We start from the raw sequence: 25101 nt of genomic DNA, 5'->3' as shown, positions 1-25101 counted from the left end.
ATGTCACAATTATTTATAGAAAAAAGTGTATATAACATGTCAACCTTATACCGTAGAAGTAAGATGCACCTCAAAAACCCAACGAATCATCACTAGAAAATTCTCCAATTGATCATCTTCACATCGATATATATATATATATATATGGATATGAAAAAAAAAAAAAATTGAAGTCTTAAAAATAATTCATCTTGTAACACATTATCTGGATCATCCACGTTTCAAATTTTAGAGTGTTCATAAATCTACACCATTTTTGGAAATTTCAGCTTCATTATAGTGGTGAAAAATACTCTCAGGTCATGATGAGAGTTATACTTTTCCTTTTAGACTACGTTGGGAGCAATTTTTTAGAGGAATACATTTTAGGCTAATATGTTCATAAAACTTTCGATGATATTATCCGGATTGTTGATTTTTGGTAAGCAAATCAACATATTCTTTTTAAAAAATCATGCTTCAGTTAGAGACAAACTAATAACAAGTCGAATGCTAATGCATGAATCCAATCCATGTAACAATGATAACATAGCTCTTTGCCCGTCAAATGCTTACAGATCTTTTACTTTTCTTCAGCGAGGTTTGTATAAAGCATCAACCTGAAACAATCAAAGCAATGTGCACCTCAAAACTGTATTGAAAGAAGTACTTTCGTGCTAGAAAGCCTTACAATTACGTGAAAATCTATTGTAAACCCTACCAATGAAATTTAAAGCTAACAAAATATGAAAATTGAACAGATCTCTAAACAACCTAAAATATTGAAAATGGTCCAGATAACTAGATGCACTATTTTTATGACTTCAAGTCTTTTTTATCTATATATATATATATATATATATATCGAGATGAACGATTTGAAGGTTCTCTAGCATCAAAACAACATTTTCTGATAGGCTTTTAAAGTGCACCTTACTTCAATAGTACACTGTTGATGCCTTACATAAACCTTTTCCCTAATTAAATGCTATCTTAGGTAGTACGTAGAATGTTCTTCCTCCTCATAAGAAAATGCTCTCCCTCTCTCCCATTGTAGTACATATATTCATAATGCTCTTTCTTTTTATTCTCAAAAAATAAGAAAACACTCAGCTATTAGAAAAGAATACGATGCAAAGCTCTCTCTCTCTCTCTCTCTCTCTCTCTCTCTCTCAACAAAATGCTCCCTCATGCCAGAAAATGTGGGTGAAGGAGAGGGTTGGACAAGCCTGATACAAGTAAGAGACTCAACATCTCGATATTACATAGACATGCATTAAATATCCTTGACTCATACAGTTATAATGTAAACCTCATGACAGCAGAAGTGATGGAGCCAGCAACCTTTGCATATTCACCTTCAGCGAATTAATGCGATGCCAAATTCCTTGGTTCCGCTGCAGCTGTGAATTCATCTAAGTGTCCATGGTTGAAACATCTTCCAGTATGTCTAGAGACTTTTTCAGCAAAGACTTTGCATATTCATTTCTCTCAATTTCGATCAAATGTACAAGCTCATCCCTAAAACCGACTTCTATCTTCTTGGGCACAAGAGTCCGATGCACTTCGATCATCTCTAGGAGACACTCAGAAGCAGATGCATGCACCTGGGATATCCAGCATTCCCATAAAGAAATAAGAGGAGGATAAATACCAGACATTATTTAGAAGCTTTTGAACAAGAAGAAGTATATCATACACCAATGGTATGTGGTCTAGGTACACTTAAAGAGGCATCCACCATCTGTTCCCAAAGACAAATGGCTGCGATTAACTGTAGCCTGTTCAATGTCCTGGTGGGGCCCCACTGCAGTTAATATCCAGCTTTCCATCTTTATAAACAAAGTGGATGACACTTTGGGGTAACATGTACCATACACCAACGGGGTATGGTATGCTTCCATGTCAGTTTGTTTGGGTGTGTCAAAGATATTGTTTTGGGAAAGCGTACGTATACCTTGGGTAAAAAAGGTTCACAATCAATACCTAGCGGACAGAGTAGAAATTGGGTGGCTGGGGGTTTGCCATTTTGACTGTGCTCGAAGTCCAAGAAAATTTCTGTTGGACTTTGTGTGGAGCAATGACACGGCCCAACCGTATGATTTTACATCTGATGGCTTGGGGTGTTTGTGACCTTGGCGCATGAAAGTTATGGTCTCACTATATACGATCCCTATCATTTTATTCTATTGTGTCAGGACGGTATCGAATTGTATATGTTGCAGAATGCAGATGTACATTTTGACTAATATACAATTGCATGGTCCTCGAAGTCACACCCTAATTCATTTTTATCAAGACATAGAAGGTTCAATTATTCATAATGGACATTGTTTTTCTCAGGCCATTGCTGATTCTAGAACAGACAATGCGATGACAAGTCACTAACATTTTTGTTCCTTCACTGCATATTAAAAAGAGCGATGCATGTGTCTCAACAGAGATATTAGAAAGAGGAGAGGAAGGACCTGCTGAGCCTGCTAGATGCTAAAGTTTCAAGAGCATGTATACATCCTTGTCTAGTAGATGCAATCGAACCCAAATTTTGGTTTGAGAACCATTCAACCTTTGAAGTTTAGATACTTCAATTGGAATGTTGAGAATCCTTCTGCAGCTCGGCAGATTATAGTGGTTCTCCTTTGTTCTCCTTCCCTACTAAAGCTGTTGGTTTTAAATGGTTTGATGCTATGATTTTTGCCAGAAACCATATATTCAAAGCAGAAACTTGCAGTTTCCAAATCTTATAATTCATGTAGGTGTGACGAGATAAATGGGTGCAAATTAATGACCATGTGTCAATGAGGAGGATCTGGGCATTCTTTTCTTTTAAATGTTTTTGAGCTTTGCCTGCTGAGCCCTTAGAATACTCTGAAGCTTTTAAGATCATGGATTGTGAAAACAAAGTATAATTTCGCGCTGCACAAATCTAACAACTATCATAATTGTCACAAGAATGATTTTGACTTAAGAGGATGTATTAGAATCAGACATTAAACGAATATGCAAGAAACCACATTACATGTTGCTATTTCAAGTCAAATGGTGTTTCTCAAAACATAGGTAATAAGTTTATCATATGTTCACAAATTAATCTATAACAAGTACGACTGAATTTGTGTACATCAAAAAGAATGCAATCATGCTATGTGAGAGGGCGCATGTATGTATTTTCCAATCTAGTTCCATCTAAATTCTTGTAGAGCAAGATATTTTCATTCTAAACAGTAACATGGCAGGCAAATGCATTGTACTGGATGAAAACATATGAAGCCTTGTGAAGAAAATTCAGAGCGAATTGAGGGCTTTAATGTAACACACAAAAGATGTTCAAAACAAATAGAATGATCAGGATATAGTACCTGGGCAATCTTAATGATGCTTATGCATTCCACTACTTTAGGGGCCAAGGAGTGAAGAGCCTGAAGACAAAAAACAGAACATTAAAAATTAAGAATGGAGAAAGAGTCTACCTTGAAAAGGGGAAAATATAAAATAATAAAAATTAAGAATGGAGAAAGAGTCTAACTCGAACAGGGGATAATGAGTATGCCATAATACAATGAATTATGGAAAACCATTTGGTCATTACTGTTCATTGAAATGATGAACCATGACAGTGAGAATGTGTGACCCAGAAGAACAAGAGATGATTTCTGAGTGGTGTCCTACTCTCTCTCCTTTACTCTCCATCATTTCCATGGAATGACAATGGCACAATGGACTATGCTTTCCACTTTCTAAATGGTCCAAATAGATCACAGACATACCTTCCCATAAAGAAAAACAGAAACGTGGCTCCATGTTCAAAGATTACCTCATGGACTAGAGCAGTGATATCCAACAGCAGAGAGGAATCATCACTGGTCTTCAAGGCATCATGGTGAAACTTCGAGAAGAATTCTTTGATCGATGAGAAAACTGACATCTTGACTGCCCATGCAAATCCAGTAACCAGTCAGGATGGATGTCTAACTTATAAAGGGGAGAGCTCATTATAATCCAACAAACCATATAAAAGACAATAGTCCATTGGGTCATCATGTCCATTGAGAATGGTGTCTTAAGCAACAGTAAAACATCAAAGAATATGACAACCAAAATGGTCTCATTCTCTCCTTTGCAGTTCATCATTTCAATGGACAGCGACGAAACCATGGACTATGGTTTTCTGAAGTCCAGAGAAATGAACAAATGCTTCCCCTTTCCCTTTACAAAAATATTTTCAAGAATGAAAAGATTTACTCGATAGATATTAACAATGTAGACATAAGGTTCTATCGGGTACCTATCCAGGAAAATGTGGGAGAGAAGGCAGAAAAAAACACATGTATCAAGTCCTTCCCCTGTCTAACAATATCCGGCAATTGTGCCACGCTGATAGAGGATGTAATACAGTCAAAAACTTTCTCAGTTGGTACAGATGTATCTTCTTCAGATCTGTCTTCTGCTTTTAACAACTCATAACCCCACAAAACCAGCATAAGTAGGAATTCTCATACTTCAGCTATTTAAAAAAGTGGAGCCATATTAAGGAAAAGAGCTCATGCAGAAGAGAAAATTAACAAGTCCACTGATTTTTTTTTCCAATGTTAACTTGGGCCCTCAATAGGAATGGAACTCTAGACGGATCTTGTGCCCCCCTGCCACCCTGACCACCCAAGCCTAGAGGCCATTCCTTGATTATTATATTGTTTGTCTGCTGAAAACTTCTGGTTAAATGGATATCAGAACTGTAAAACTGGGAAAAGAAATCATTACCACCATTTAACATCACATGTTGAGGTTTTAAATTATTCATTGTTCTTAGGATACAAAGTTACAAATTCACTAGAAGCAGAGGCACATAAATAGAACTATTGCTTGGCAAAACTCATGGCACAGTAAGGGTCTGATTTAGAATGGAAATTAAGCATGAGGTCCCACCCATACCTGCTTTAGCAGCATCAGCGAAGAGAGCTGGATTAGGCATGAGGGAGCTTGTTTGAGTACAGACCTCAAACAACATGGGTAAAACCATATCGAAGAATTCAGATTTATTAAACGCTTTTATAACCTAGGAATAGAAAGAAATGTCAGAATAGCTTTTTGAAAATGTGCAATGCATTAAATTCTTCACATATTAACAACCTTGAATTATGGCCATAATAACAATTGAAGCAATATATATATATAGATATATATATATATATATATATATATGACACACTGTCCAAATCAAATAGATTAAAAAAAGTGAAGTTCTGCGAATGAACCCTCCAATTGTTGACACTCCCAGCTACATAAGAAGGCTTGTGTTTTGCACCATGCAAATTCTATATTCTATAATCTATATCACCCTTTGGAAATTTGCACATTTCTCTCTCTTTTTCATTTGATCAGTAACTAAATATTCATCCACATGTAAAGCAACCATACGTTATGGTAAGGGAGTTGGATGGGGCACCGAGACTATGTTTCACTCCATTAATAAATGAACAGGTAAACAGACCCAACCCTCACACCATTGCCCCAGAACTAGACATGCATGACTTGTAATTTCCCATCAATTTAGTGTGGCAGAGATTTGAGGCATTTTTTCGGGAGATCAAAGACCTGTGGAACCAAAAAGGGTACCCTCCCCCCAAAAAACAAAAAAAGAACACCCTTTTACACAAGTTCCAACTGAAATAGGAAATACACAAGGAATTCTTTAGAAGTTCCGAATGAAAAATGTTACTATAAAAACATTTTATACACATGGTTAGTCGGATATAAAAATACAAATTATATACTTGTCAAAGAAAATACAAATTATATACTCGTCAAAGAGAATACAAATGTTATACCTAGTTAACTGCACATTTTTCATTGGTGTCAAGACTTTCAAATGAGTAAACATTTTCCTAGAATATATCCAAACAAAGGACCATGCACATGCTTTAATGGCCAGTTCACAACTGGTCTCCAACACTGAAACATGAATGACTGGAGCATCAATTCTACTTGAAGCAAGACCAAATCGCAACTCTAACACTTCCCAAATATATAGGAACCTCCTATTGCTCCTTTGTAACTAATGTGTCAGAGAAACATGAACCATTATATTGCATCTTAAGAGTTCCATGAATGGGACGCCATGCATGAAATGTTAGAAGATAATGCCAAATAAAATCCTTTGTCGCAATGGGCCTGTTCCAAGTTTATATTTAGGCGTACAAATGCGAGTAAAGATTCACATTTTCTCATAAAGCAAAGAGCATGTTGTCTGAATTTCACTTCAAAAAAAGAAACAAAAAAGAAATATCATATGGAAAAACATATTTTGGCATAAGAACACCCTAAAGGCATAAGGTAAGCATGTGAGGTATTAAAAAAAAAAAATCCTTCACATTCCCATGTGCTTCACTTATAGATGGATTTAGAGCAACATAGAATGAAGAACACTCTTCATGCAAAATTTCATATCTCCAAATCTCAAAGATAAAACAATTTACATACCTGCTGTAAGCAAGAAAAAGCTGCTTCTCGATATGCCGGCCTGATTTTCTTCTTGCAGACAGAAGATATTGTGCCCAAAACAAGATTGGGGGTCGCGGGTTCATCCATAGATATTGAACGGTGACAAGCTGTGCAAAGAGCCGCTATAGCATGCAGAATTTCCTCTTTCCCCTATCAAACAAAAAGAGGAACTTAGAGAGGTGTACATTGATTAGGTCGTACTTTCATGTCCAATGTGCAAATAACATTTAAAATTTGTTACATTGTTGCCTTCGTAATTGCCTCAAAATATTATGCATACCTCCCATAAACGCCCAGGCAATTCTTTCAGAAGGTTGTTAAGAAGATCCTTGTGGAAAAGAGATAAGGTTTCAACTAAGACTTCAGCCAACCTTGTGATTGCCTTCGCTGACTACAACGAGAGACAGAACTCAATAAATAACCACCATATCACGTAAGAACTAGAAAACAAACATCTGACATAAATTAGGAGCCTAAACATATATGCAAGCAATTAGCAAGATCAATATTTGATGAATAAGCACTAATATGTAAGAAACATGAAATATTTTTACAAGATCAACAAAATGTTTCGCAACACTCTTTGGAATAAGTATCCATCTTACCTTTCTCTTGTTAGGCCATGATGATGATGTCAAACAATTACATATGAGTAAAACTATTTCAGATAAATATAACTCAAGGGTAATTCTTTCGCTGCTCGCTATTTCTTCCCACAATTCCTCAAACTGGCTGCTGACATCTTTCTCGTCTCCAAATCTGTAGAATAATAAACAATTTAACGGCATTACCAAAATCCAAAAGTTAACCTTAATCAAAATATATATTCATGTCACTCTTACTTTTGCTATTTTTTCCAGAATTGAACCTCAGCTATTATATTTCCAATATGTCCAAAGGGAAAGGGTAACAGTATTCTTGTTCTCATTATTAGCAATAAAAGCAACTAAACTCACTATTCTTGTTCTCATTATTAGCAATAACAGCAACTAAACTTAAATTGGAAACATCAATCCTGCTATATAAGACCTCCTTAATTAGAAAATTTGACACACAGGAACTGGTTACATGAAACCTAAGCAATCGATAGCTCACATGGATGTTATAAAGTAGAAAAAAAGAATCCGGAGGGGGAATGCCTATTATAAAAAAGATTGGGAGCTAGTATGCCTGTACACTAATTAAAAACTGACATCATACATTTTCTTATCTATATATAATTTTAACTAGCACAAAAGGAAGTTTTGCCTAGCATAAAAATTGCATAAATTAGTCAATGATGCAGAATGTTGTGACTTGATAATTCTAAAATAAAAAATGACAGAATAGCATATTGCTTTTTGCGTTGGACTGGAAGTTCTTGGTAGAATCTTTCTGCTTCTAGCAATGGTTGATAAAACAATATAGGAAATGCTTCTTGTGACATTGCATATAAAATTTTCCATTTAGCAGTCAAATTGGCGAATATATTGATGATGATTGTTGAATCCTTCAAACAAGAAATGGCAGCCCCCCTTGAGCTGAAAGAACAAATTGAGTAACAGAACGTGGATTTGGAACTCAAAAGATCATCTCATCTTCGATGAATCATGGAATGTTCTACTTTGGTTGAAGGACTGTGAATCAACATAGAACAGTTCCATCATGCATCCAATGCATTTGAAATCAAAGTATTCAGTTTGAGCTTCAGAAATAGCAAAAGCCAAATTGATCCAGCCTGAATTATTTCTCCACTAAACATTCTTTCATAAAGTTTCAAATTTTAACTAAATTACCAATAAATTATGGATATAGAAATAATATACAGTATCCTTCACCCATCAAATGACAAAAGTTCCTTTAAGAATCCAGATTCATCATCATCATCATAGCCTTTTCCTAACTATTTGGGGTCGGCTACACGAATCCCGGTCCACCATTTTGCTCTATCAAGGGTCATACCCTCAAAGAGTCCACAAGTCCCTATATTTTTTTTTACTACTTCCAACCATGTCCTTTTGGGCGTACCTATTGCCTTTCTTTAGCCTTCCACTTGAACCAACTCGCACCTCCTACAGGCATTGTGCCAACCCATCTAAGTCTACTCTCTCTCATCTTATTGCCTATTGGTGCCACACCTAAGTTCTCCCGAATGCTAATTATATTCCTTCTTGTCCTGTCACTCATCCATCTCAACATCTTCATCTCAACTACACTCATCCTATGGGTATGTTGTTACGTGACCGCCCAACATTCTGCCCCATAAAGCAAAGTTGGTCTCACAGTTGTCCTATAGAACTTCCCCTTCAGCTTCATTGTTATGTGGTGATCACATAAAACTATGGTTGCACATCGCCACTTCGCCCACGCAGCTCTAATTCTATGTGCAACATCTTCCTCAATCTCTTTATTTTCCTGGATTATTGACCCAAGATATCAAAAGTACATTTTTTTTTGGTCTTTCTTGGCCGTCAATCTTAACTACTTCCTTGTCTCTACTCCTATTATTATTAAACTTGCATTCTATATACTCTGTTTTGGTCCAGCTAATTTTAAAACCTTTAGAATCTAGAGATCCCTCCAAAGTTTTAACTTTGTGTTGACGTCGCTTCGGGTCTCATCGATCAAAACTATGTCAGCAAACAACATACACCACAGTATTTCATCTTGTAGGTGCCTAATTAAGTCGCTCATAATAAATACAAAGAGGTATGGACTCAATGCTAACCCCTAATGTAGACCTATTGTTACTGAAACTCACTCATCTCTCCACAAGTTGTTCGCACACTAGTTAGCGCTCCCTCGTACATATCTCTCACCAAGTTGATACAGTATCTGGAGACTCTTTTTTTTCAACACCCACCAAATTAAATCTCAAGGCACTCCATCATAAGCTTTCTCTAGATCAATAAAGACCATGTGGAGGTCTTTTCCCTTCGCCCTAAACTTCTTAATCAAATTCCTTGGACAAAATCATTTTACATCTATGCTCCATTTTGACAACGTATCATCTATATAAGGTCTCCATTTTATGGCATGAACTCTATTTTCCTTTGACATGTTTAATACCCCATTGCTATTTTATTTTTCCAATGCTTTCTTGGGACAAAATTAGTGAACACTTCTTCCCACATCTTGGGTTAAATGTAATCATCTAAATTTTGATATCAAAACAATAAAGATACAATCAATGTGGTTCAATTTCAAACTCCTTGACAAGATAGATACATTGCATTGTAATTAAAGGTCTATAATAAAGATGCAATGCTACCGATAATTCAATGAAGGTCTTGGCTATACATTATAATACAAATAATTTAACTCGCCTCAGGCCTCGGACACAACCCTAGCCGAGGCAAGTAACTCAACCAAGTCTCAGTCAGTGTTTCAAAAAGTGCTAGGCGGCACCTAGGTGTGGTTGGGAGGGTCCAAACCGCCCAACACCTAGGTGAGCGCCCAGAACCTGGGCGACCCAGTAGTTGTTTTTTTTTTTTTTGGTTTTCTCTCTCTAAAATAGTTTCTAATGGGTTTTAGGTTTCAAATGAACCTAAAACCCACAATTTTGCCCCTTTAATATTAAAAAAATAACTCAAAAATATCCTTGAGGAGCTGCATTTCCGCTCCTGGGAGGGCGCCTAGCAGAGCATCTAGGCGGGTTCCCGGCACATAGGCAGGCGCCCAGGGATATCCACCTAATTTGGCTGCCTAGGCCTAGGCGAAGCGCTCAGGCCTTCTGAACCACCTAGGCGATCCGCTTTTTAAAACACTAGTCTCAACCTATACTCTACAGGGCCAGAAATCCCTAAACATCATCATCATCATCATCATCTGAGCCCTATCCCAACTCTTTGGGGTTGGTTACAAGAATCTTGTTTCTACCATTCCGCTCTATCGAGGACCATACCCTCAGTCAAACTATAAGTCATCATATATTTTCTCACTACTTCTATCCATATTCTTTGGGTCCTTCCACTTGAACTAAAATCATCCCTCCTAACCAGTATTGTTCTCGGTCGATGTTGCACATGATCATACCACCTAAGTTTACTTTCCCTCATTGCTTATTGGAGCTTCCCCTAAGTTCTCTCAAATGTATTCATTCCGAATTCCATCCTTGTCTTGCCATTCATCCATCTCAACATCCTCATCTCAACAAAGCTCATTATGTGAATATGTTATTTCTTGACTGCCCAACATTTTGTCCCATAAAACATGGCTAGTGTATAACCACCTTATAGAGCTTCCCCTTCAGTTTAATTGGTATGCCACAATCACATAAGACTCTAGAAGCATATATCCACTTCGTCCACCCAACTCTAACTCTACAAGCAACATCTTTCTCAATCTTCCTTTTCTCATGGATTATCGACCCAAGATATCGAAAATATTTTCTTTACGTACTTCTTGGCCATCAAACTTAACCGATTTCGCGTTTCTGCTATTACTACTAAACTAGCATTTTATATATTTTACCTTAGTCCAACTAATTTTAAAACCTTTAGAATCTAAAGCATCCCTCAGAAGTTTTAACTTTGTAATATCCCTAAAAAGAATAAAAATTCAAAATTTAAAAATAAAATAAAAATTGCAAAAGTAAAACAAAACCAAAGGCAACATGATGCAAGGAAATTTGAGGGAACAATGAAAACAAGGAGCAAAACTAAATACAATCACAATTCAAAGAAACCTAGGGTTTCTTCTACATACCCCAAGCTAGGGTTCCAAAAGCCTAAGCTTTTCTCTTTTTCAATTTCTAAAAATCATGTGGAATTGTCCCTCTCAAGGCCCCACACACCTCTTATATATTACAATCTAATGTTCAAAGACATTACATTTTCATAAAATGATTAAAATAATTTACATATCCTAACTTAAACTTAAATTTTGTAAAGGCAGTTTTACCCGTGTGAATAGCACTCATGAATAGTACTTGTGAATACTATTCATAAAATAAATAAAAAACAATAAAAACCCTAGAATTCTTAAAAAACTAAAAATCCTAAACATAAATCCTAAAACTAAAATCAAAGTATACCTCCTTTAAAATTGAATAGAAATTAAAAAATAAGTATAATAATGCCCTCCATCATTCTCACCTGGTTGGATAAAACTCGTCCTCGAGTTTTGAAGTGTGTTAAGATGAATTCAACGTCAAAATCAACTTCTTCATCTTTGTTGGCTAAAAATTTATTCATGGTAAAAATACTTCCTCAAGAAATGGATCTTGGTATGTATATTGAGGAATCAGGGCCACAATTTGCAGATTGTGAATCGGCCAGGCTTTTACTGCACTACTCTGATTCCAATGCCCTAAATCATTTCTTGAATACTTCACCTCTTCAATATTAATGAGATCTTCAAAGGCCAAGATTTAAGTCAATCCTCATGTTACCTTCTCTCCATATTTTTCACCTTCTTCCAAAATCTCTTTATCATCATCTTGATCCTTTTCATATATCGCATCTCCTAAGATATATTGTTGTTCATCTGATTACATGTTGAAGATTGGTGATGAATCCCAATCTGCAACTTGCTGATTTCCGATGCAATCTATGTCAAAATCAATAATCTCATCCTTCAAATCGAAAACCCCACAGTGATATTCCCCACATCTAGGTCTTCTATAGCTATCCTCAACACTCGACTCCCGACGCAGAGCAAAAAAGTAAAAAGGCTTGTATTCGATATTCTCTTGGGTTGAAAGATCACTGTCTTGCCCATTATTGAGGCTCGTGAACTGTTGCATCAGTTGTTGTACTTGCCTTTCTAGTTCCTCAATTTTGTCTTCTATGGGATCATGAAACGGATCTACGAAAATCCCCCTTCTACGGCCCCTTCTAGCTGCCATGGATTCGCTGAAATCACAAACCTTAAGCAAATGATCAATAATAAAAAACTATTGAAATCAGCAAGATCTAGATTGTTTTAACAAAACTTTAACCAAAATCAAATAATCCTAGACCCCCATTGCCCCGCTTTGTTATTGACCTAGGGCTCCAAAAAATCGACGCTAGAGTAACTACGCATAGTGCTACAATAACTCGATACAGTGGTACGATACTTTCCGTGTAGAATGCGGGCTCTTATACCAATTTAATGCAGGGAAATCTGAGGAAACAATGAAAACAACAAGGAGCAAAGCCAAACACAATTACGATTCAAAGAATCCTAAGGTTCCTTCTCCATACCCCAAGCTAGGGTTCCAAAAGCCTAAGTTTTTTTTCTTTTTCAATTTCTTAATATCATGTAGAATTGTCCCTCTCAAGGCCCCACACACCTCTTATACATTATAACTCAATATTCAAAGAAATTACATGTTCATAAAATGATTAAAATGGCCTATATATCCTAACTTAAACTTAAATATGACAGTTTTACCCCTATGAACAATATTCATGAATAGTACTTGTGAATAGTTATCATAAAATAAATAATAAATACATAAAAACCCTAGAATTCTTAAAAAACTAAAAATCCTAAACATAATTCCTAAAACTAAAACCAAAGTATACATCCTTTAAAATTGAATAGAAATTAAACATAAGTATAATATTGCCCTCCACCACAACATAAATAGTCCAAAAAAGCTAAAGAAATATGTATAAAACATGGATTCAGAAAGAACTGATTTAAGGCTAGAGACATTCAGAAAAATCCAAAAAAAGAGGAAAGCACAAAAATAAGGAATATGACAAGAAAAACTCATAAATAATTGAAAAACAATCCAAATTCCCGAGTACTCGGCTCCGCACGGAGCTGAGTTCGAGTATCTCAGCCGAGTTCTCAATCATTGATGTGCAGAATACTAAGAAACATCCATCAGGAGAAACTCTCATTCTGTTGTATTTTGCAAATATAGAACTTTATCAATAAAAGGAAACCATTCTCATGTATAATTAGCACACATATGTAGAGATCAAACAATTGACAGTCATGAGTGCAATTATAAAATCACGAAGGGGACATGCGGCAAACCTCTCAACAAATACGACAGGCAAAATGGTTGCATGATAACCGCTCACAACATCTGCTGCAATATGCGAGAAGTTTTTCAATAGAAGAACACAAGACACGAGGGCATTTCTGTCTTTATTATGCAACGCAACTGCATCCTCAATCAATTTTTGGGTTTGTGAAGAACCACTATACTTCAGTAAATTAGCACATGCAGCTGCAAATGCCCTTTTTCCTATGCTACTCTTTTCTTCCTGAACCGCAGGAAACATGACCCTCAATAGGGTGCCTGTAAAAGGTTTAATGTCTCTATCCACTTTTTGCACTAATAGACTAATAAAGCTTGCAACTCCCACCCTGAAAAAGGAATTGAGATAAATAATCAAGATATAAAACAAGGATATCTGCATATTTAAAATGTAGCTATCGATTTGAAAACCCCGCACCATGCAGGATGCACAAGAAATGAAGATAATTGTATAATGATAGAATGTAATGCCAAGCATAAAAGAAGAAAAGAAAATTTCAGCAATGCAATCATTTAACTTTCCAGACAAAAGAGCATTTCAAGTTCAATGGGTTTCATCCAGGACAACAGAATGTGAAGGCACTCGTGAATATGAATTTTCAAGGATGGACACTACATGCCCTTCACACAGGACTGAACAGATGCAGAGATACTCCATGTCTGCAACTTTATGTAGTGTTATCTTTCATCCTTTGTTCTCATCGTCTCTTTCAATTTATCTTATAGCTTTGCTTTTTTTTTCTCTCGTCCCCTGATGTTTTATAGATCGTTGTTCTTCGGCACCCCTGAGTACAACTTGATATATACTCCCCATTAAATTTGTGGTTACTCATAATACAACTTTTAGTATGTGAAATTGTTTTAGCAATAAGACAATAAGATTCACAATAACAAGTTAATTGCAAGCAAACATAACTCTATAGACATGCAATCAAGCAACAAGAGGCTTATCAGATAACAGACCTTGTATTCAAACCAACGCCAGATCGAACTAGTTGAACTAGACGAGGAATCAACTCATCAAGTGTAGGGACATCAACCACTTTAAGACAAAGATCAAGAGTATCCCACATGGCAGAGTCTTTTGCAACAGAGATGCGTAAATTGTCAAGCTTCTCTGCATGAATTCCAACTCTCTCTACGTGCAACTGGTTTTACAAAGAAGGAATAAGGGAGCCAACGGCAAACAAGATATACAAAGACATCAAGCACAGGCTTAATATGAGCTAGTTCAACTCATGTTTTTGTCAAATAAAATATTAAGAAACATGGTTTTGGATTTCAGTTAGCCAGCAATAAAGGGCATTCAAAACTTACAGACCTCAACATAATTGAAGCTTTGATCCTCCAAACTTGACAAACTTTCTAACATGCAATAGACAAGATTTGGCAGGTGCGGCCGGATTGCACTCCCAGCACCCTACAATGAAAAGTCAAATTAAGATCTGCAAGAGTAACTTGTAGAAATAAACAGTTCAAGTTAAAATAATTTAGTAGGGCAAAATGAATTTAGATGATATCATCACATACAGAAAACATAGATTTGATTCTTACAGGTAGAGATTTTTTCATCTATAAGTTTGTTACTCCAGGATCCCAAGTTTAAAAAAATAAAATATTAGCATTGAAATTGAAGGACCAAAACATCTCATAGCATGTGCAAGAGACATGAGCGTTTGAAAATAGAATGTGACCTTTGACAGCTTCATAACCAATTGTATTGATGATTTCTGGACAGTGGCAACTTTGCTCACTATACCCTCAACAAGCAGAAAAGGAAGCACAATATCCAATGTCTGGCTTGCATCTGATGCTGCAGTTAAAGATACATCACATAACCTTATTGTAAGTGAAGTCACTGCCCGACATAGACTATCACCAGCATTTCGTACAGTCTCCTTTATGTCATCCATAGCTCGAAAGGCGGCTATCCAAATTCTTTTCAAATGCTTAGAGACCTGAAACACATTCAATCACAAATCAAATTTTAAAGGGAGGCTACAACCATTTCATTTCACATGCTTGACTCTAATAAAGTCAGGAAATAAAGACTATTTAATCAAAGATAGATTTTATCAGACAAAATGGGAAAGTTGCAAAATCTCTTTTAAAGCCTCAAAGCAACAAGCAGTAATCAGGATAATGAAATAATCACTGGAAAACATCAACTTTGGGAAGATAGAAAGGAGAATGGAAAAATCCTAGTCAAACCCATATAGACCTTCATAAGCCAAAGTCCAATGAATCAGAAAAGCATAATTATCAAGAACCACACAAGGTAAGAAGTTATTTTGCCCACTATATTCAGATCTCTTTGCTTTGCCCTGTGGGATCATAGATGATGACAATACAAGATAGGAGGGGGGGGGGGGGTCACAAGGACAGCAGGGGTCACATGGATTCTGATACACCTCCCAAAGGAAAAATTTTAGAGCTCAGAAAATTTGTCTTCACACATTTCATTTTATCACATGACATAAGCACCTTTTACTGAATTTCCTAAGTTTGTCTTCTTCAGTTCAGTCCCTTTTGGGTTTCAGTTAGGCCTTTTCATAGACGCAAGTATGGTAGGCAGTATGTTATAATGAGAAACTACCATTGACAGTAAGGAAGCTTATGTTAGGTCTAATCATTGGCCAGCCTAGCAACATATGAATAAAACTCTTCTTTCATTGGTGAGTACGAGATTCATACCTACATCTCCAGGCAATTTGGGATCCTTTGAATATGATGGATGAAATTTCCCTCATCAACTGGTAGACTTGATGCAGGTGTTAATATATAGAGGAAATTTTCTGGCATCCGTCGGAGCATCATACTTAATACTCCCCTCAAAAACAACCCATGAGATGGATAAAAAACCAATAAAATGCTCCAAATCATGATCCTTTAAATAAGATTTCATTGGAGCTCCAAAAAAGCTCCAATCCCTTAGATCTACTATCCATTCAAAATGGACGGCCAGATTTAATTTAGGGTAACAATAGATTTTGAGCACTTTGGAGCTCCGAGCCTAATGGAAGTAGCTTCTCCTAGTAAGACTTGCTTTGGAGCTCCAAAAAAGCTCTTGGATCCCTAAGATCCAATGCCCAACAAATGGATAGTCAAGATCTGATTTGGATATGGCAATATATTTGGAGCATTTTTTTGGAACCCCAAATCATTTTTTGCTATTCCCTTTAGGAGATGAGAAGACAGATATGGAACTTTTTTGGGTTTCTCGATAAGTTAACAATTTCAAAGAAAAACTTTTGGGGATCTCTCAGCCACCTCAAAGGGGTTTTTAACGAGGACAAGTAATAAGTCTTAATACTCCTGGGAATACAAAGAGCTTTCCCAAACATATATAGCAAACTGTACATTTCAGCATACATGGTATATATATGAACGAGGAAAGACATCGTCATCATTTTAGCCTTTTCCCAATTAATTGGGGTTAGCTACATGAATCTCGATTCTCCATTCTGCTCTATTAAAGGCCATATCCTTGGGACTGAGAAAACCAAAAAAGAGATAGTGGTCTCATGTGATTGACAAAGTAGACAGGCGCTTGGCAGGATGGAAAGGGAGATATCTCTCTCTTGCAGGCCGCACCACGCTGGTGAAAGCAACCCTGGCTAACTACCCAGTCTACCTTATGTCTCTTTACCACATACCAGCCTCGGCGGCAAACCGCCTCGACCAACTGATGAGGAATTTCCTCTGGTCAGGTCAGCTCGAGAAAACCTAATGTCACCTCATCTCATGGGACAAGGTCTGCCTCCCCAAACTTCAGAGCGGTCTTGGGATCATGATCCTCAAAAAACAAAACCTGCCTCTACTAGGGAAATGGTGGTGGAGGTTAGCCACTCAGACTAATTCCCTTTGGGCCCTGGTCCTTCGCAGCAAATATGGGATTTCGAAAGATGCTTGGCTGCCTGAGGGGAGATCCCTGAATAGGGCCTCAAGAGCGTGGAAGTCCTTCGCATCTTCTCTCTCCTTGTTCAAAAAAATACATCCGCTTCCATCCTAGGGAAGGTACTAGAGTCAGATTCTGGTCAGATCTCTGGTTAGGCCACACTCCTCTAAGGGACCTCTTCCCCTCCTTTTACTCTCTTGCTTCCAATAAAGCCTCCACCATAGCAGATGACATGGTCCTTTCAAGGGATCGAAGAGTCTAGAACCCCTCCTTCGGAAGAAATCTCACAGAGGAGGAGACTATCTATTTCCTTTCTCTCTTAGTAGCTCTGCATTCCAACTTCATTGCCCCTTCTGGGAGGGATTCTCTCATTTGGACTCTCTCTCCTTCTAGCACCTTTTCAGTGGCCTCATTTTAAAAAAAACTAATCCAACCTCCCACCTTCCCACTCAACCCCATCTCTGTTCTCTCCAAGGTCTGGTTCACTATCGCCCCTCCTAAAGTGTAGACCTTCAACGAGATAGCCTGCTCCCAAAGGGCTCTCACAGTCGACCAGCTTCAAAAGAAAGGGATCTCAATCCCTAATAGGTGTGTGTTGTGTCAATGCGAGGAGGAATCAAACCCGTGTACCTTTTCATCCACAGCATAGCACACGATCTGTGGAACCTCTTAATCCAGCTGTTTAGATTCCAATGGGTCACCCCACCTTTGGTCACGTTTCTAATCTCCTCGTATCTCACCTCTCATTAGCTGAAGGCTGGAAGAACCTTATGGACGACCGCAATTGCAACAACTATTTGGGTCATTTGGTTAGAAAGGAACGCCAGGATCTTTTAAGGCCGCAAAAATGAAGTTCCAACACTTTTCCACAAGATTACTTTGTTAGTTATCTTTTGGGCCTCCAACAATAGGGCCTTCTCTAGGATACTGGCAAACACCTTTTTCAGCCAATGGGAAAACATCCTCAACCTCCAACCACATAAGATTCAACGACCCAACAATTGGTTGGCCTCTCTAGAAGGCACCATCAAACTTAACTTCGATGGAAGGAGATGCTCAAAATATCATTTCCTGAGCAGCCGGGACATCACTACATTCGTGGTGCCTATCTCCGATTTTTTATGAGATCGCTTACACTTCCAAGGATATGGTCGTCTCATGTAAGCATATCTGGAGGACGTCCAAAGAGTTCGTCGATCTAGGGCTCTAGCAGAAGATCTCGCCTTTATGGAAAATTTTCGGATCGCAGTTGTTCAATAGCAGTCGCCGGTCCATATCTTTTTTGCTCTGGACCACAATGGGCGTACCATTGTTTACTCGCTCTTGTTGTTGTTCTATAGTAGTTGCCGGTCCATCTCCTTTTTTGCTCTAGACCACTGTGGGCGCACCCTTGTATACTCACACTCCAGTACATTTCTTGTAATCGGGTAAATCTATAAGCCCCAATATTTTGTAAAGGGCCTTTTGACCTATTTTTGATCGAGAGACCCGACTTGTGGGAACTCTCGAATCCCTCTTCTGTTTTATATTACTTCACAGCAATACAAAAGTTAACTTTACTCAAAAAAAAAAAAGCCATATCCTCAATGAGGCCACAAGTCCTCATATCTTTTCGAGCTATTTCCAATCACGTCCTTTGGGCCTACCCCTTGGCCTTTACAGTACTTCCACTTGAATTAACTCGCACCTCCTAACAGGTGTTGTACTTGATCGACGCCACACATGGCCATCCCATCTAAATCTACTTTCTGTAATTTTATCGCCTATTGGTGCCACGCTTAAATTCTCTCAAATAGCTTCATTTCAAATTCTATCCCTTCTTGTCTTTCCACTTATCCATCTCAACATCCTCGTCTCTACTACATTAATTCTATGGATATATTGTTTTTTGCCCGCTCAACATTCCGCCCCATAGGAGCAAAGCTAATCTCACCATTGTCCTATAGAACTTGCCCTTCAGCCTCATTAGTATGCAGCAATCACATAAAATTCCAATTGCACATCTTACTTCGCCCACTCAACTCTAATTCTGTGTGCAACATTTTCCTCGATCTCTCCATTTTCCTAGATTATCGGCTAAAGATTTCGAAAGTGCGGTCTTTTTTGTACTTCCTGATTGTCAATCTTAACTACTTCTGCATCTCTACTCCTATTATTGCTAAACTTGCACTCCATATACTTTGTCTTACTCCGACTAAATTTAAAACCTTTGGATTCTAGAACATCCCTCCAAAGTTTTAACTTTGTGTTGAAGCCGTTTTGGGTCTCATCAATCAAAACTACGTCATCTGCAAACAACATGCACCACGGTACCTCATCCTGCAGGTGCTTAGTTAAGTCGTCCACAACTAAGATAATGAGGTACGGGCTCAAGGCTAACCCTTGATGTAAACTTATTGTCATTGAAAACTCATTCATCTCTCCACTAGTTGTTCGTACACTAGTTAGCGCTCCATCGTACATATCACTCACCAAGTCGATGTAGTGTCTAGAGACGCCTTTTTTTATTTAACACACGCCAAATCAAATCTCGAAGTGCTCTATCATAAGCTTTCTCTAGATTAATAACGACCATGTGGAGGTCTTTTCACTTCAACCTAAACTTCTCAATCAATTGCCTATGTCGGAAAATAGCCTTCGTTGTTAACCTTCCTGGCATAAAACCAAATTGGTTTTCAGATACAATCGTTTCATGCCTTAGTCATTGCTCAATGACTCTCTCCCAAAGCTTCATAGTATGGCTCATAAGCTTGATCCCTCGATAATTTGCACAATTTTGTATGTCTACGTCGTTCTTGTAAATAGGTACCACAATATTTTTCTTCCATTCGTTTGACATTTTCTTTGTTCTCAACACCTTGTTGAACAGCTTCGTCAGCTAGTTAATGCCAATTTCCCCCTTACACTTCTAAACCGCCATCAAGATACCATCTGGTCCTAAAGCCTTTCCTATCTTCATCCTTTTCAAAGCTTCTTTCACTTCCGACATCCTAATCCTACGAATGTATTTGTGACCTCCGCCGTCACTTGTACGAACAAACCCTTTTACAACTATATTCCTATTATATTCGTCATTTAATAATTTTTGAAAATAGACTCTCCGCCTATCGTTGACCTCATCATCCTTCATCAAGACCCTTTGATCCTCACTCTTAATGCATTTAATATGATTTAGATCCCCACACTTTTTTTCACTTATTTTTGTAAATTTGAAGATATCTTTTTCACCTTCTCTTGTTCCCAATTTATTGTATAGATTATCATATGCCTCAAGTTTAGCTTTACTTACTATTTGTTTAGCATTTTTCTTAGCATTTTTATATTCTTCTAAGTTTTGATCATTTCTATTACACTACCAAGTTTTAAAACATGATCATTTTTCTCAATGGCCTTTTGAACCTCATCATTCCACCATCAAGTTTCCTTACCTAAATTTTTTTTCCATCTAGATTCTCCTAAAACTTTTTTTGCCACTTTCTTGATACATTTAGCCATCTCAGTCCATATTACATTAACATCATGTTCAGAGTTCAATTTTCTTTCTTCAACTAATTTATCTCATTCCATATTACATTAACATCATGTTCAGAGTTCTATTTTCCTTCTTCAACTAATTTATCTCATTCCATATTACATTAACATCATGTTCAGAGTTCCATTTTCCTTCTTCAAACTAATGTATCAAGAGAGTGGCAAAAGAAGTTTTAGGAGAATCAAGAGCATATGTCACTATTACCTTTTCCTTATATGAAGGGTACCTGCACATAATTGACTTAGCCCTGTTGTATTTATATATATTTTTTGAGTTTTCCATAGTAAATAAGAAAAAAAGTAAAAAGGGGGAGTGGAACCACCATGATCATTCCATTCACCAGCAGAGATGTAATCCTCCCTTGCTGTCCAAACTCCAAACATAATTATATGATTATGATGTAATAGGAATCAAGCCAAGACTTAATAATGGTGTTGAAAGTTGGGTATGTTTGGTAATAAATCATCCTATAAGTTTTTTGAAATTTCCCCACAAATAATCAAAATGAAATATAAAGACCTCTAGCAAGATAGCTAAATGGTTTTCTCACAAACGTCACTATAAAATGTTCCTGCTCAACCTTTTATGCTTGTTCATCCATTTATGGTGTATTGGCAAACAAGCAAATTGTAAAATTTCAAATGCAAAAATATTCCCATTTGCTTAGTTGAGGTTTTTCCTGGAGTTAACGGACAGATTGTGAGTTGCGACACTATCCGTGCTTCACATGGAAATCAATTATCAAGAACCCTGAACGTAATTCTTAATCCCAATGTCCATAACCATGAATTTATTTATCCAGAATGACGCCGAGCCCAAGGCCAGGAATAGAATTACAATGTCTAAACCAAATCCCATACTCAATAAATGAGAAAAGAAAAGCTCTAACTTTTTTTTTTTTTTTTTTTTTTGAGAAATACACAAAAGATTTGAGGAAAAAAATATGCAAGTCTATGAGAATCCCAGTGTTTTTTCCAGTTCTAAATACCAAGTGGCCATTTCCAGTTCTAAATACAAAGTGTTCATGATCCTAGATACAACAACATGACAATCAACTGCGAGAAAACCACCTGACTGAATTTTCGCCCATGAATAATATCTGCAAGGGCAAGGCATGAGGCCTCACGTGAACGCCAGAGCCTCGACCCACACTGGCTCAGTAAGTCTTCAAGAATGTTGTCAAAGTATTCATCGACAGTCTTCTTTGGATCTGCCACAAGCGACTTCCAGATATGTCCCATTGCATCCTATGAAATGGAAACAAGTTAAAATGTTCAGAGACATGGTAAAGGAAAAGTGCTCCGAAGAAATTCAAAGTTAAAACATGCGTGAATTAACTTGGGTTCTTGCATAAAAAGAAAGTTCAAAAGAAAAACTAACATTTCTAAATGGTGATTTCTTCAGAGCTCAAAGGTAAATTAAATAATAGAAATAAATCAAATTAAATTTTATTAAATACAGAATTTCATTACAAGTTTATTATGTCATACAACAAAAGATGATACTTGTGGCACATCAGAAATTTAGGATTTGAAGTAATGTTTCTAAATGTTTTCTGCCGTGGTAACTGCTGAAGAGGAAACCATCACAGGAATAGTCCATTACTTAAATAGCAATATGAGCCAGGAAAAAAAAAAGACTGGACCATTTAGTTATTGCAGTTAGATAAACATGACCAAAAAAAAAAGAGGAAAAAAAATTGTGTATGCATTGGATTTCATATAAGAAAATCTCAGCTGCTCAAATTTAGATGTATAGCAAGGTCATATCTAAACCTGGACATTCTTATCGGGATCAAACTGATAACGGACAAGCCTGGGAACTAGTAGAGCTAAGTGGGGCTTCAGAGCATCCCCAGCAAGTTTTGCAATTTTAGAGAATCCAAAAGCAGCACCCCTTTTAGAATTAAGAGAGGCTTGATAATTAGCTAAGTCCATAAACTTGTAGATCAAATCCGGTTGGCCCATCTCATTGGCTAGATTACATAGTTCCTTGTAGGTGCTGAGCTTTCCTCCACCAAGACTTTCACCAATAGCCCCTTCTTGAAACACTTCAGAATCTTCCATTAACTATATTAAAAAGAAAAAGAAACTCGTAAATCCATAGTGATGTGCATATGCATCCAGAGAAAATGTACATGAGATCAAACAAGTAGAACATATAATGCCCCATGGACAGTAGAAAACTATACAACATACTTTTACGGCTCTTTTCCTCTTTGCCGAACCTGTCAATGTGGTAACAAGAGCCTTAACCAAGTCTTCTTTCATCGAAGGATCACCAAGTTCATACACAATACTCATGCCTTGAGATGCCAGTTCTTGTGTAAGTTCATTCTGTTCGCCAAGGAGGTGTGAAAAGGCCTCCTGTGAGCACAATGGAGTACAAGTCAACGTTTGTTAATTTCTTCATTGTAAAATAAGCTGAGAAATATCTTGGCCCTTGAGTTGCTCAACATATTGGGTTCTAGCATTAAAAGAACTGATCCAACTAGAAATTCAATAAATAAATGTATGCCTATAGCCCTATACACAAAAAGAAAATTAAAAAATACATTCAGAACAAAAGGAGAGAAATGTTCCACATTCAGGAAAACCAACCAACACAACAGAAGGGTCCCCATTTGTCAAAGAACTCAGCAGTCCAATTAACGAATTGAAAATACAGAGTCATGTTAACAACAATAAATGACAAACCTGAATTTCAGGGAGCAGCTGCTGGATTTTATAATGACGTCCACAGTACATCGTTAGAGACAATAGCCAAACAGTTCCTGCACAACGCTCCTCTTTTCTACTGCTATAAAGCAGTCCATCAAACAACTTTTTAGTTATTACATCTCTTGCCAAAGAACGAACATCTTCATTGGCCTCTGTCTCTTTAGTAGAGCCATTTCTTGACACATATATGGAGACTTCACCAGAGAGGTAGTTTGAGGACTGGGAAAGAGATGTATAATCAGTTTTGAGTATGACATCAGCAGTCACAGGGACTGCACCCCATATAAAAGAGAGAGCCTCCCCGACAGCGAAGAGGACATCTTCAACCTGTGAAAGCCCAACATTTAAATATTAAGATCTAACATACTCAGGATCAATATCAACCAATTGAATTATATCTATGCTAGTCATGCTTCAAGAATGGATCTAAAATACCTTTGACCTGCATAGAGAAAAAATTAAGTCAAGAGCTTCATTCAAAACAGCAGATGATGTTTCTTTCATGGAAACATGACCCAGACTTATCACAATTTTCTGAATGGACTTGATATCGTCAGAATTAAGTAGCTTGATCAATCTTTCATGCAAGGTCGTAAGAACTCCAGCTGCAGAGAACCACTCATATGTTTAACAGGGTGTCATCCGCTCACTAAGATATGCTCAATATCACCTTTTAACAGGACAACAATGTACTATATTTTTATAAGAATGTGTTCTGTTTGTGCTTCCTTCAGCGACTAAAAATATGACAGTACATAAAAAACGCTTCCTTCAGCGACTAAAAATATAACACAGTACATAAAAAACCAAAGTACACCTGATGTTGGGCCATGATCAAGTGCAGGGAGAGTACAACGTAATCCTATATGACCCAAAGCCTCCATAGCAGTGGCAGCCAAAGCTGAACCCTCAGACTTCACAACATCTACCAGGCTGCTGATGGAACTATGTACAAGTCCATCTGGAACCTATCCAGGAGCAAAATCAGCACAGAAATTCATCAAAAGAAAACAAAAGTAACAGACAAAGAAAGCTCTATAAAATAAGAAGAGTGATATGGTAGTATATCAGAGACTTGGAATGTTTCCAATGACGGATGGCAAGAAAATGAAATAGTAAATTTAGGGATGAAATTAGGAGAGGTCATAAAATATGACATGAATTACTTGTACAAAATCGTCTAACTTTACATAGCATGAATATACACATTTTCCAGGAATCCAATACTTTATGGCATATCATATTCTCTCATCTAGTATAAAGTAGGAACCCTATGTAAAATTTGCCAAACAATGCTTATAAATACAACCATTCGCGCATAAGTCCACAATCACCTAAAAGGTATGAAGATATATCCAAAAAATCCAAACGTTTGGAAAATCGAAAAAATGGAACAGGAAAGGAATGCATCACTTATAGCTCTACCTATATCCCATTTTTGCCTGTATTAGAGGAATCAATCATATATCTTAAAACATAGAATTAGAGCTAGGTGGGCGAAGTAGATATGTGT

General features: G+C 37.1%; 1 protein-coding gene across 28 annotated transcripts in view; it reads right to left on the bottom strand.

The window, feature by feature from the left end:
- Window positions 1-376: 376 nt before the first annotated feature.
- LOC18427145 (ARM repeat superfamily protein) overlaps window positions 377-25101 on the bottom strand; it is a 38783-nt gene continuing 14058 nt past the window's right edge. For 8 of the 28 annotated variants that reach the window (XM_020662810.2, XM_020662814.2, XM_020662811.2 and 5 more), the window contains 18 exons: window positions 24406-24556; window positions 24024-24193; window positions 23565-23915; window positions 23067-23234; window positions 22644-22937; window positions 21939-22115; window positions 15133-15396; window positions 14760-14858; window positions 14402-14586; window positions 13432-13767; window positions 7083-7236; window positions 6758-6868; window positions 6457-6627; window positions 4909-5032; window positions 4265-4426; window positions 3794-3909; window positions 3339-3398; window positions 1043-1586 (listed from right to left, as the gene is read on the bottom strand). In XM_020662810.2, the coding sequence (XP_020518469.2) occupies window positions 1395-1586; window positions 3339-3398; window positions 3794-3909; window positions 4265-4426; window positions 4909-5032; window positions 6457-6627; window positions 6758-6868; window positions 7083-7236; window positions 13432-13767; window positions 14402-14586; window positions 14760-14858; window positions 15133-15396; window positions 21939-22115; window positions 22644-22937; window positions 23067-23234; window positions 23565-23915; window positions 24024-24193; window positions 24406-24556 (3285 nt within the window). In that variant the 3' untranslated portion in view covers window positions 1043-1394. Of the gene's footprint in view, window positions 600-1042; window positions 1587-3338; window positions 3399-3793; window positions 3910-4264; window positions 4437-4908; window positions 5033-6456; window positions 6628-6757; window positions 6869-7082; window positions 7237-13431; window positions 13768-14401; window positions 14587-14759; window positions 14859-15132; window positions 15397-21938; window positions 22116-22643; window positions 22938-23066; window positions 23235-23564; window positions 23916-24023; window positions 24194-24405; window positions 24557-25101 lie in introns of those variants that run through there. The other 20 variants (XM_006836200.4, XM_088857969.1, XM_088857968.1 and 17 more) reach the window with 10 other exon arrangements.

This window comes from Amborella trichopoda, chromosome 1 (assembly GCF_054954075.1).
Source record: "Amborella trichopoda isolate Santa Cruz 75 chromosome 1, AtrichopodaSantaCruz75HAP2 v2.0, whole genome shotgun sequence".
NCBI lineage: Eukaryota > Viridiplantae > Streptophyta > Magnoliopsida > Amborellales > Amborellaceae > Amborella > Amborella trichopoda.
Note: the sequence above shows the minus strand (reverse complement) of the source record. Positions and strands in the feature narration are given on the sequence as shown.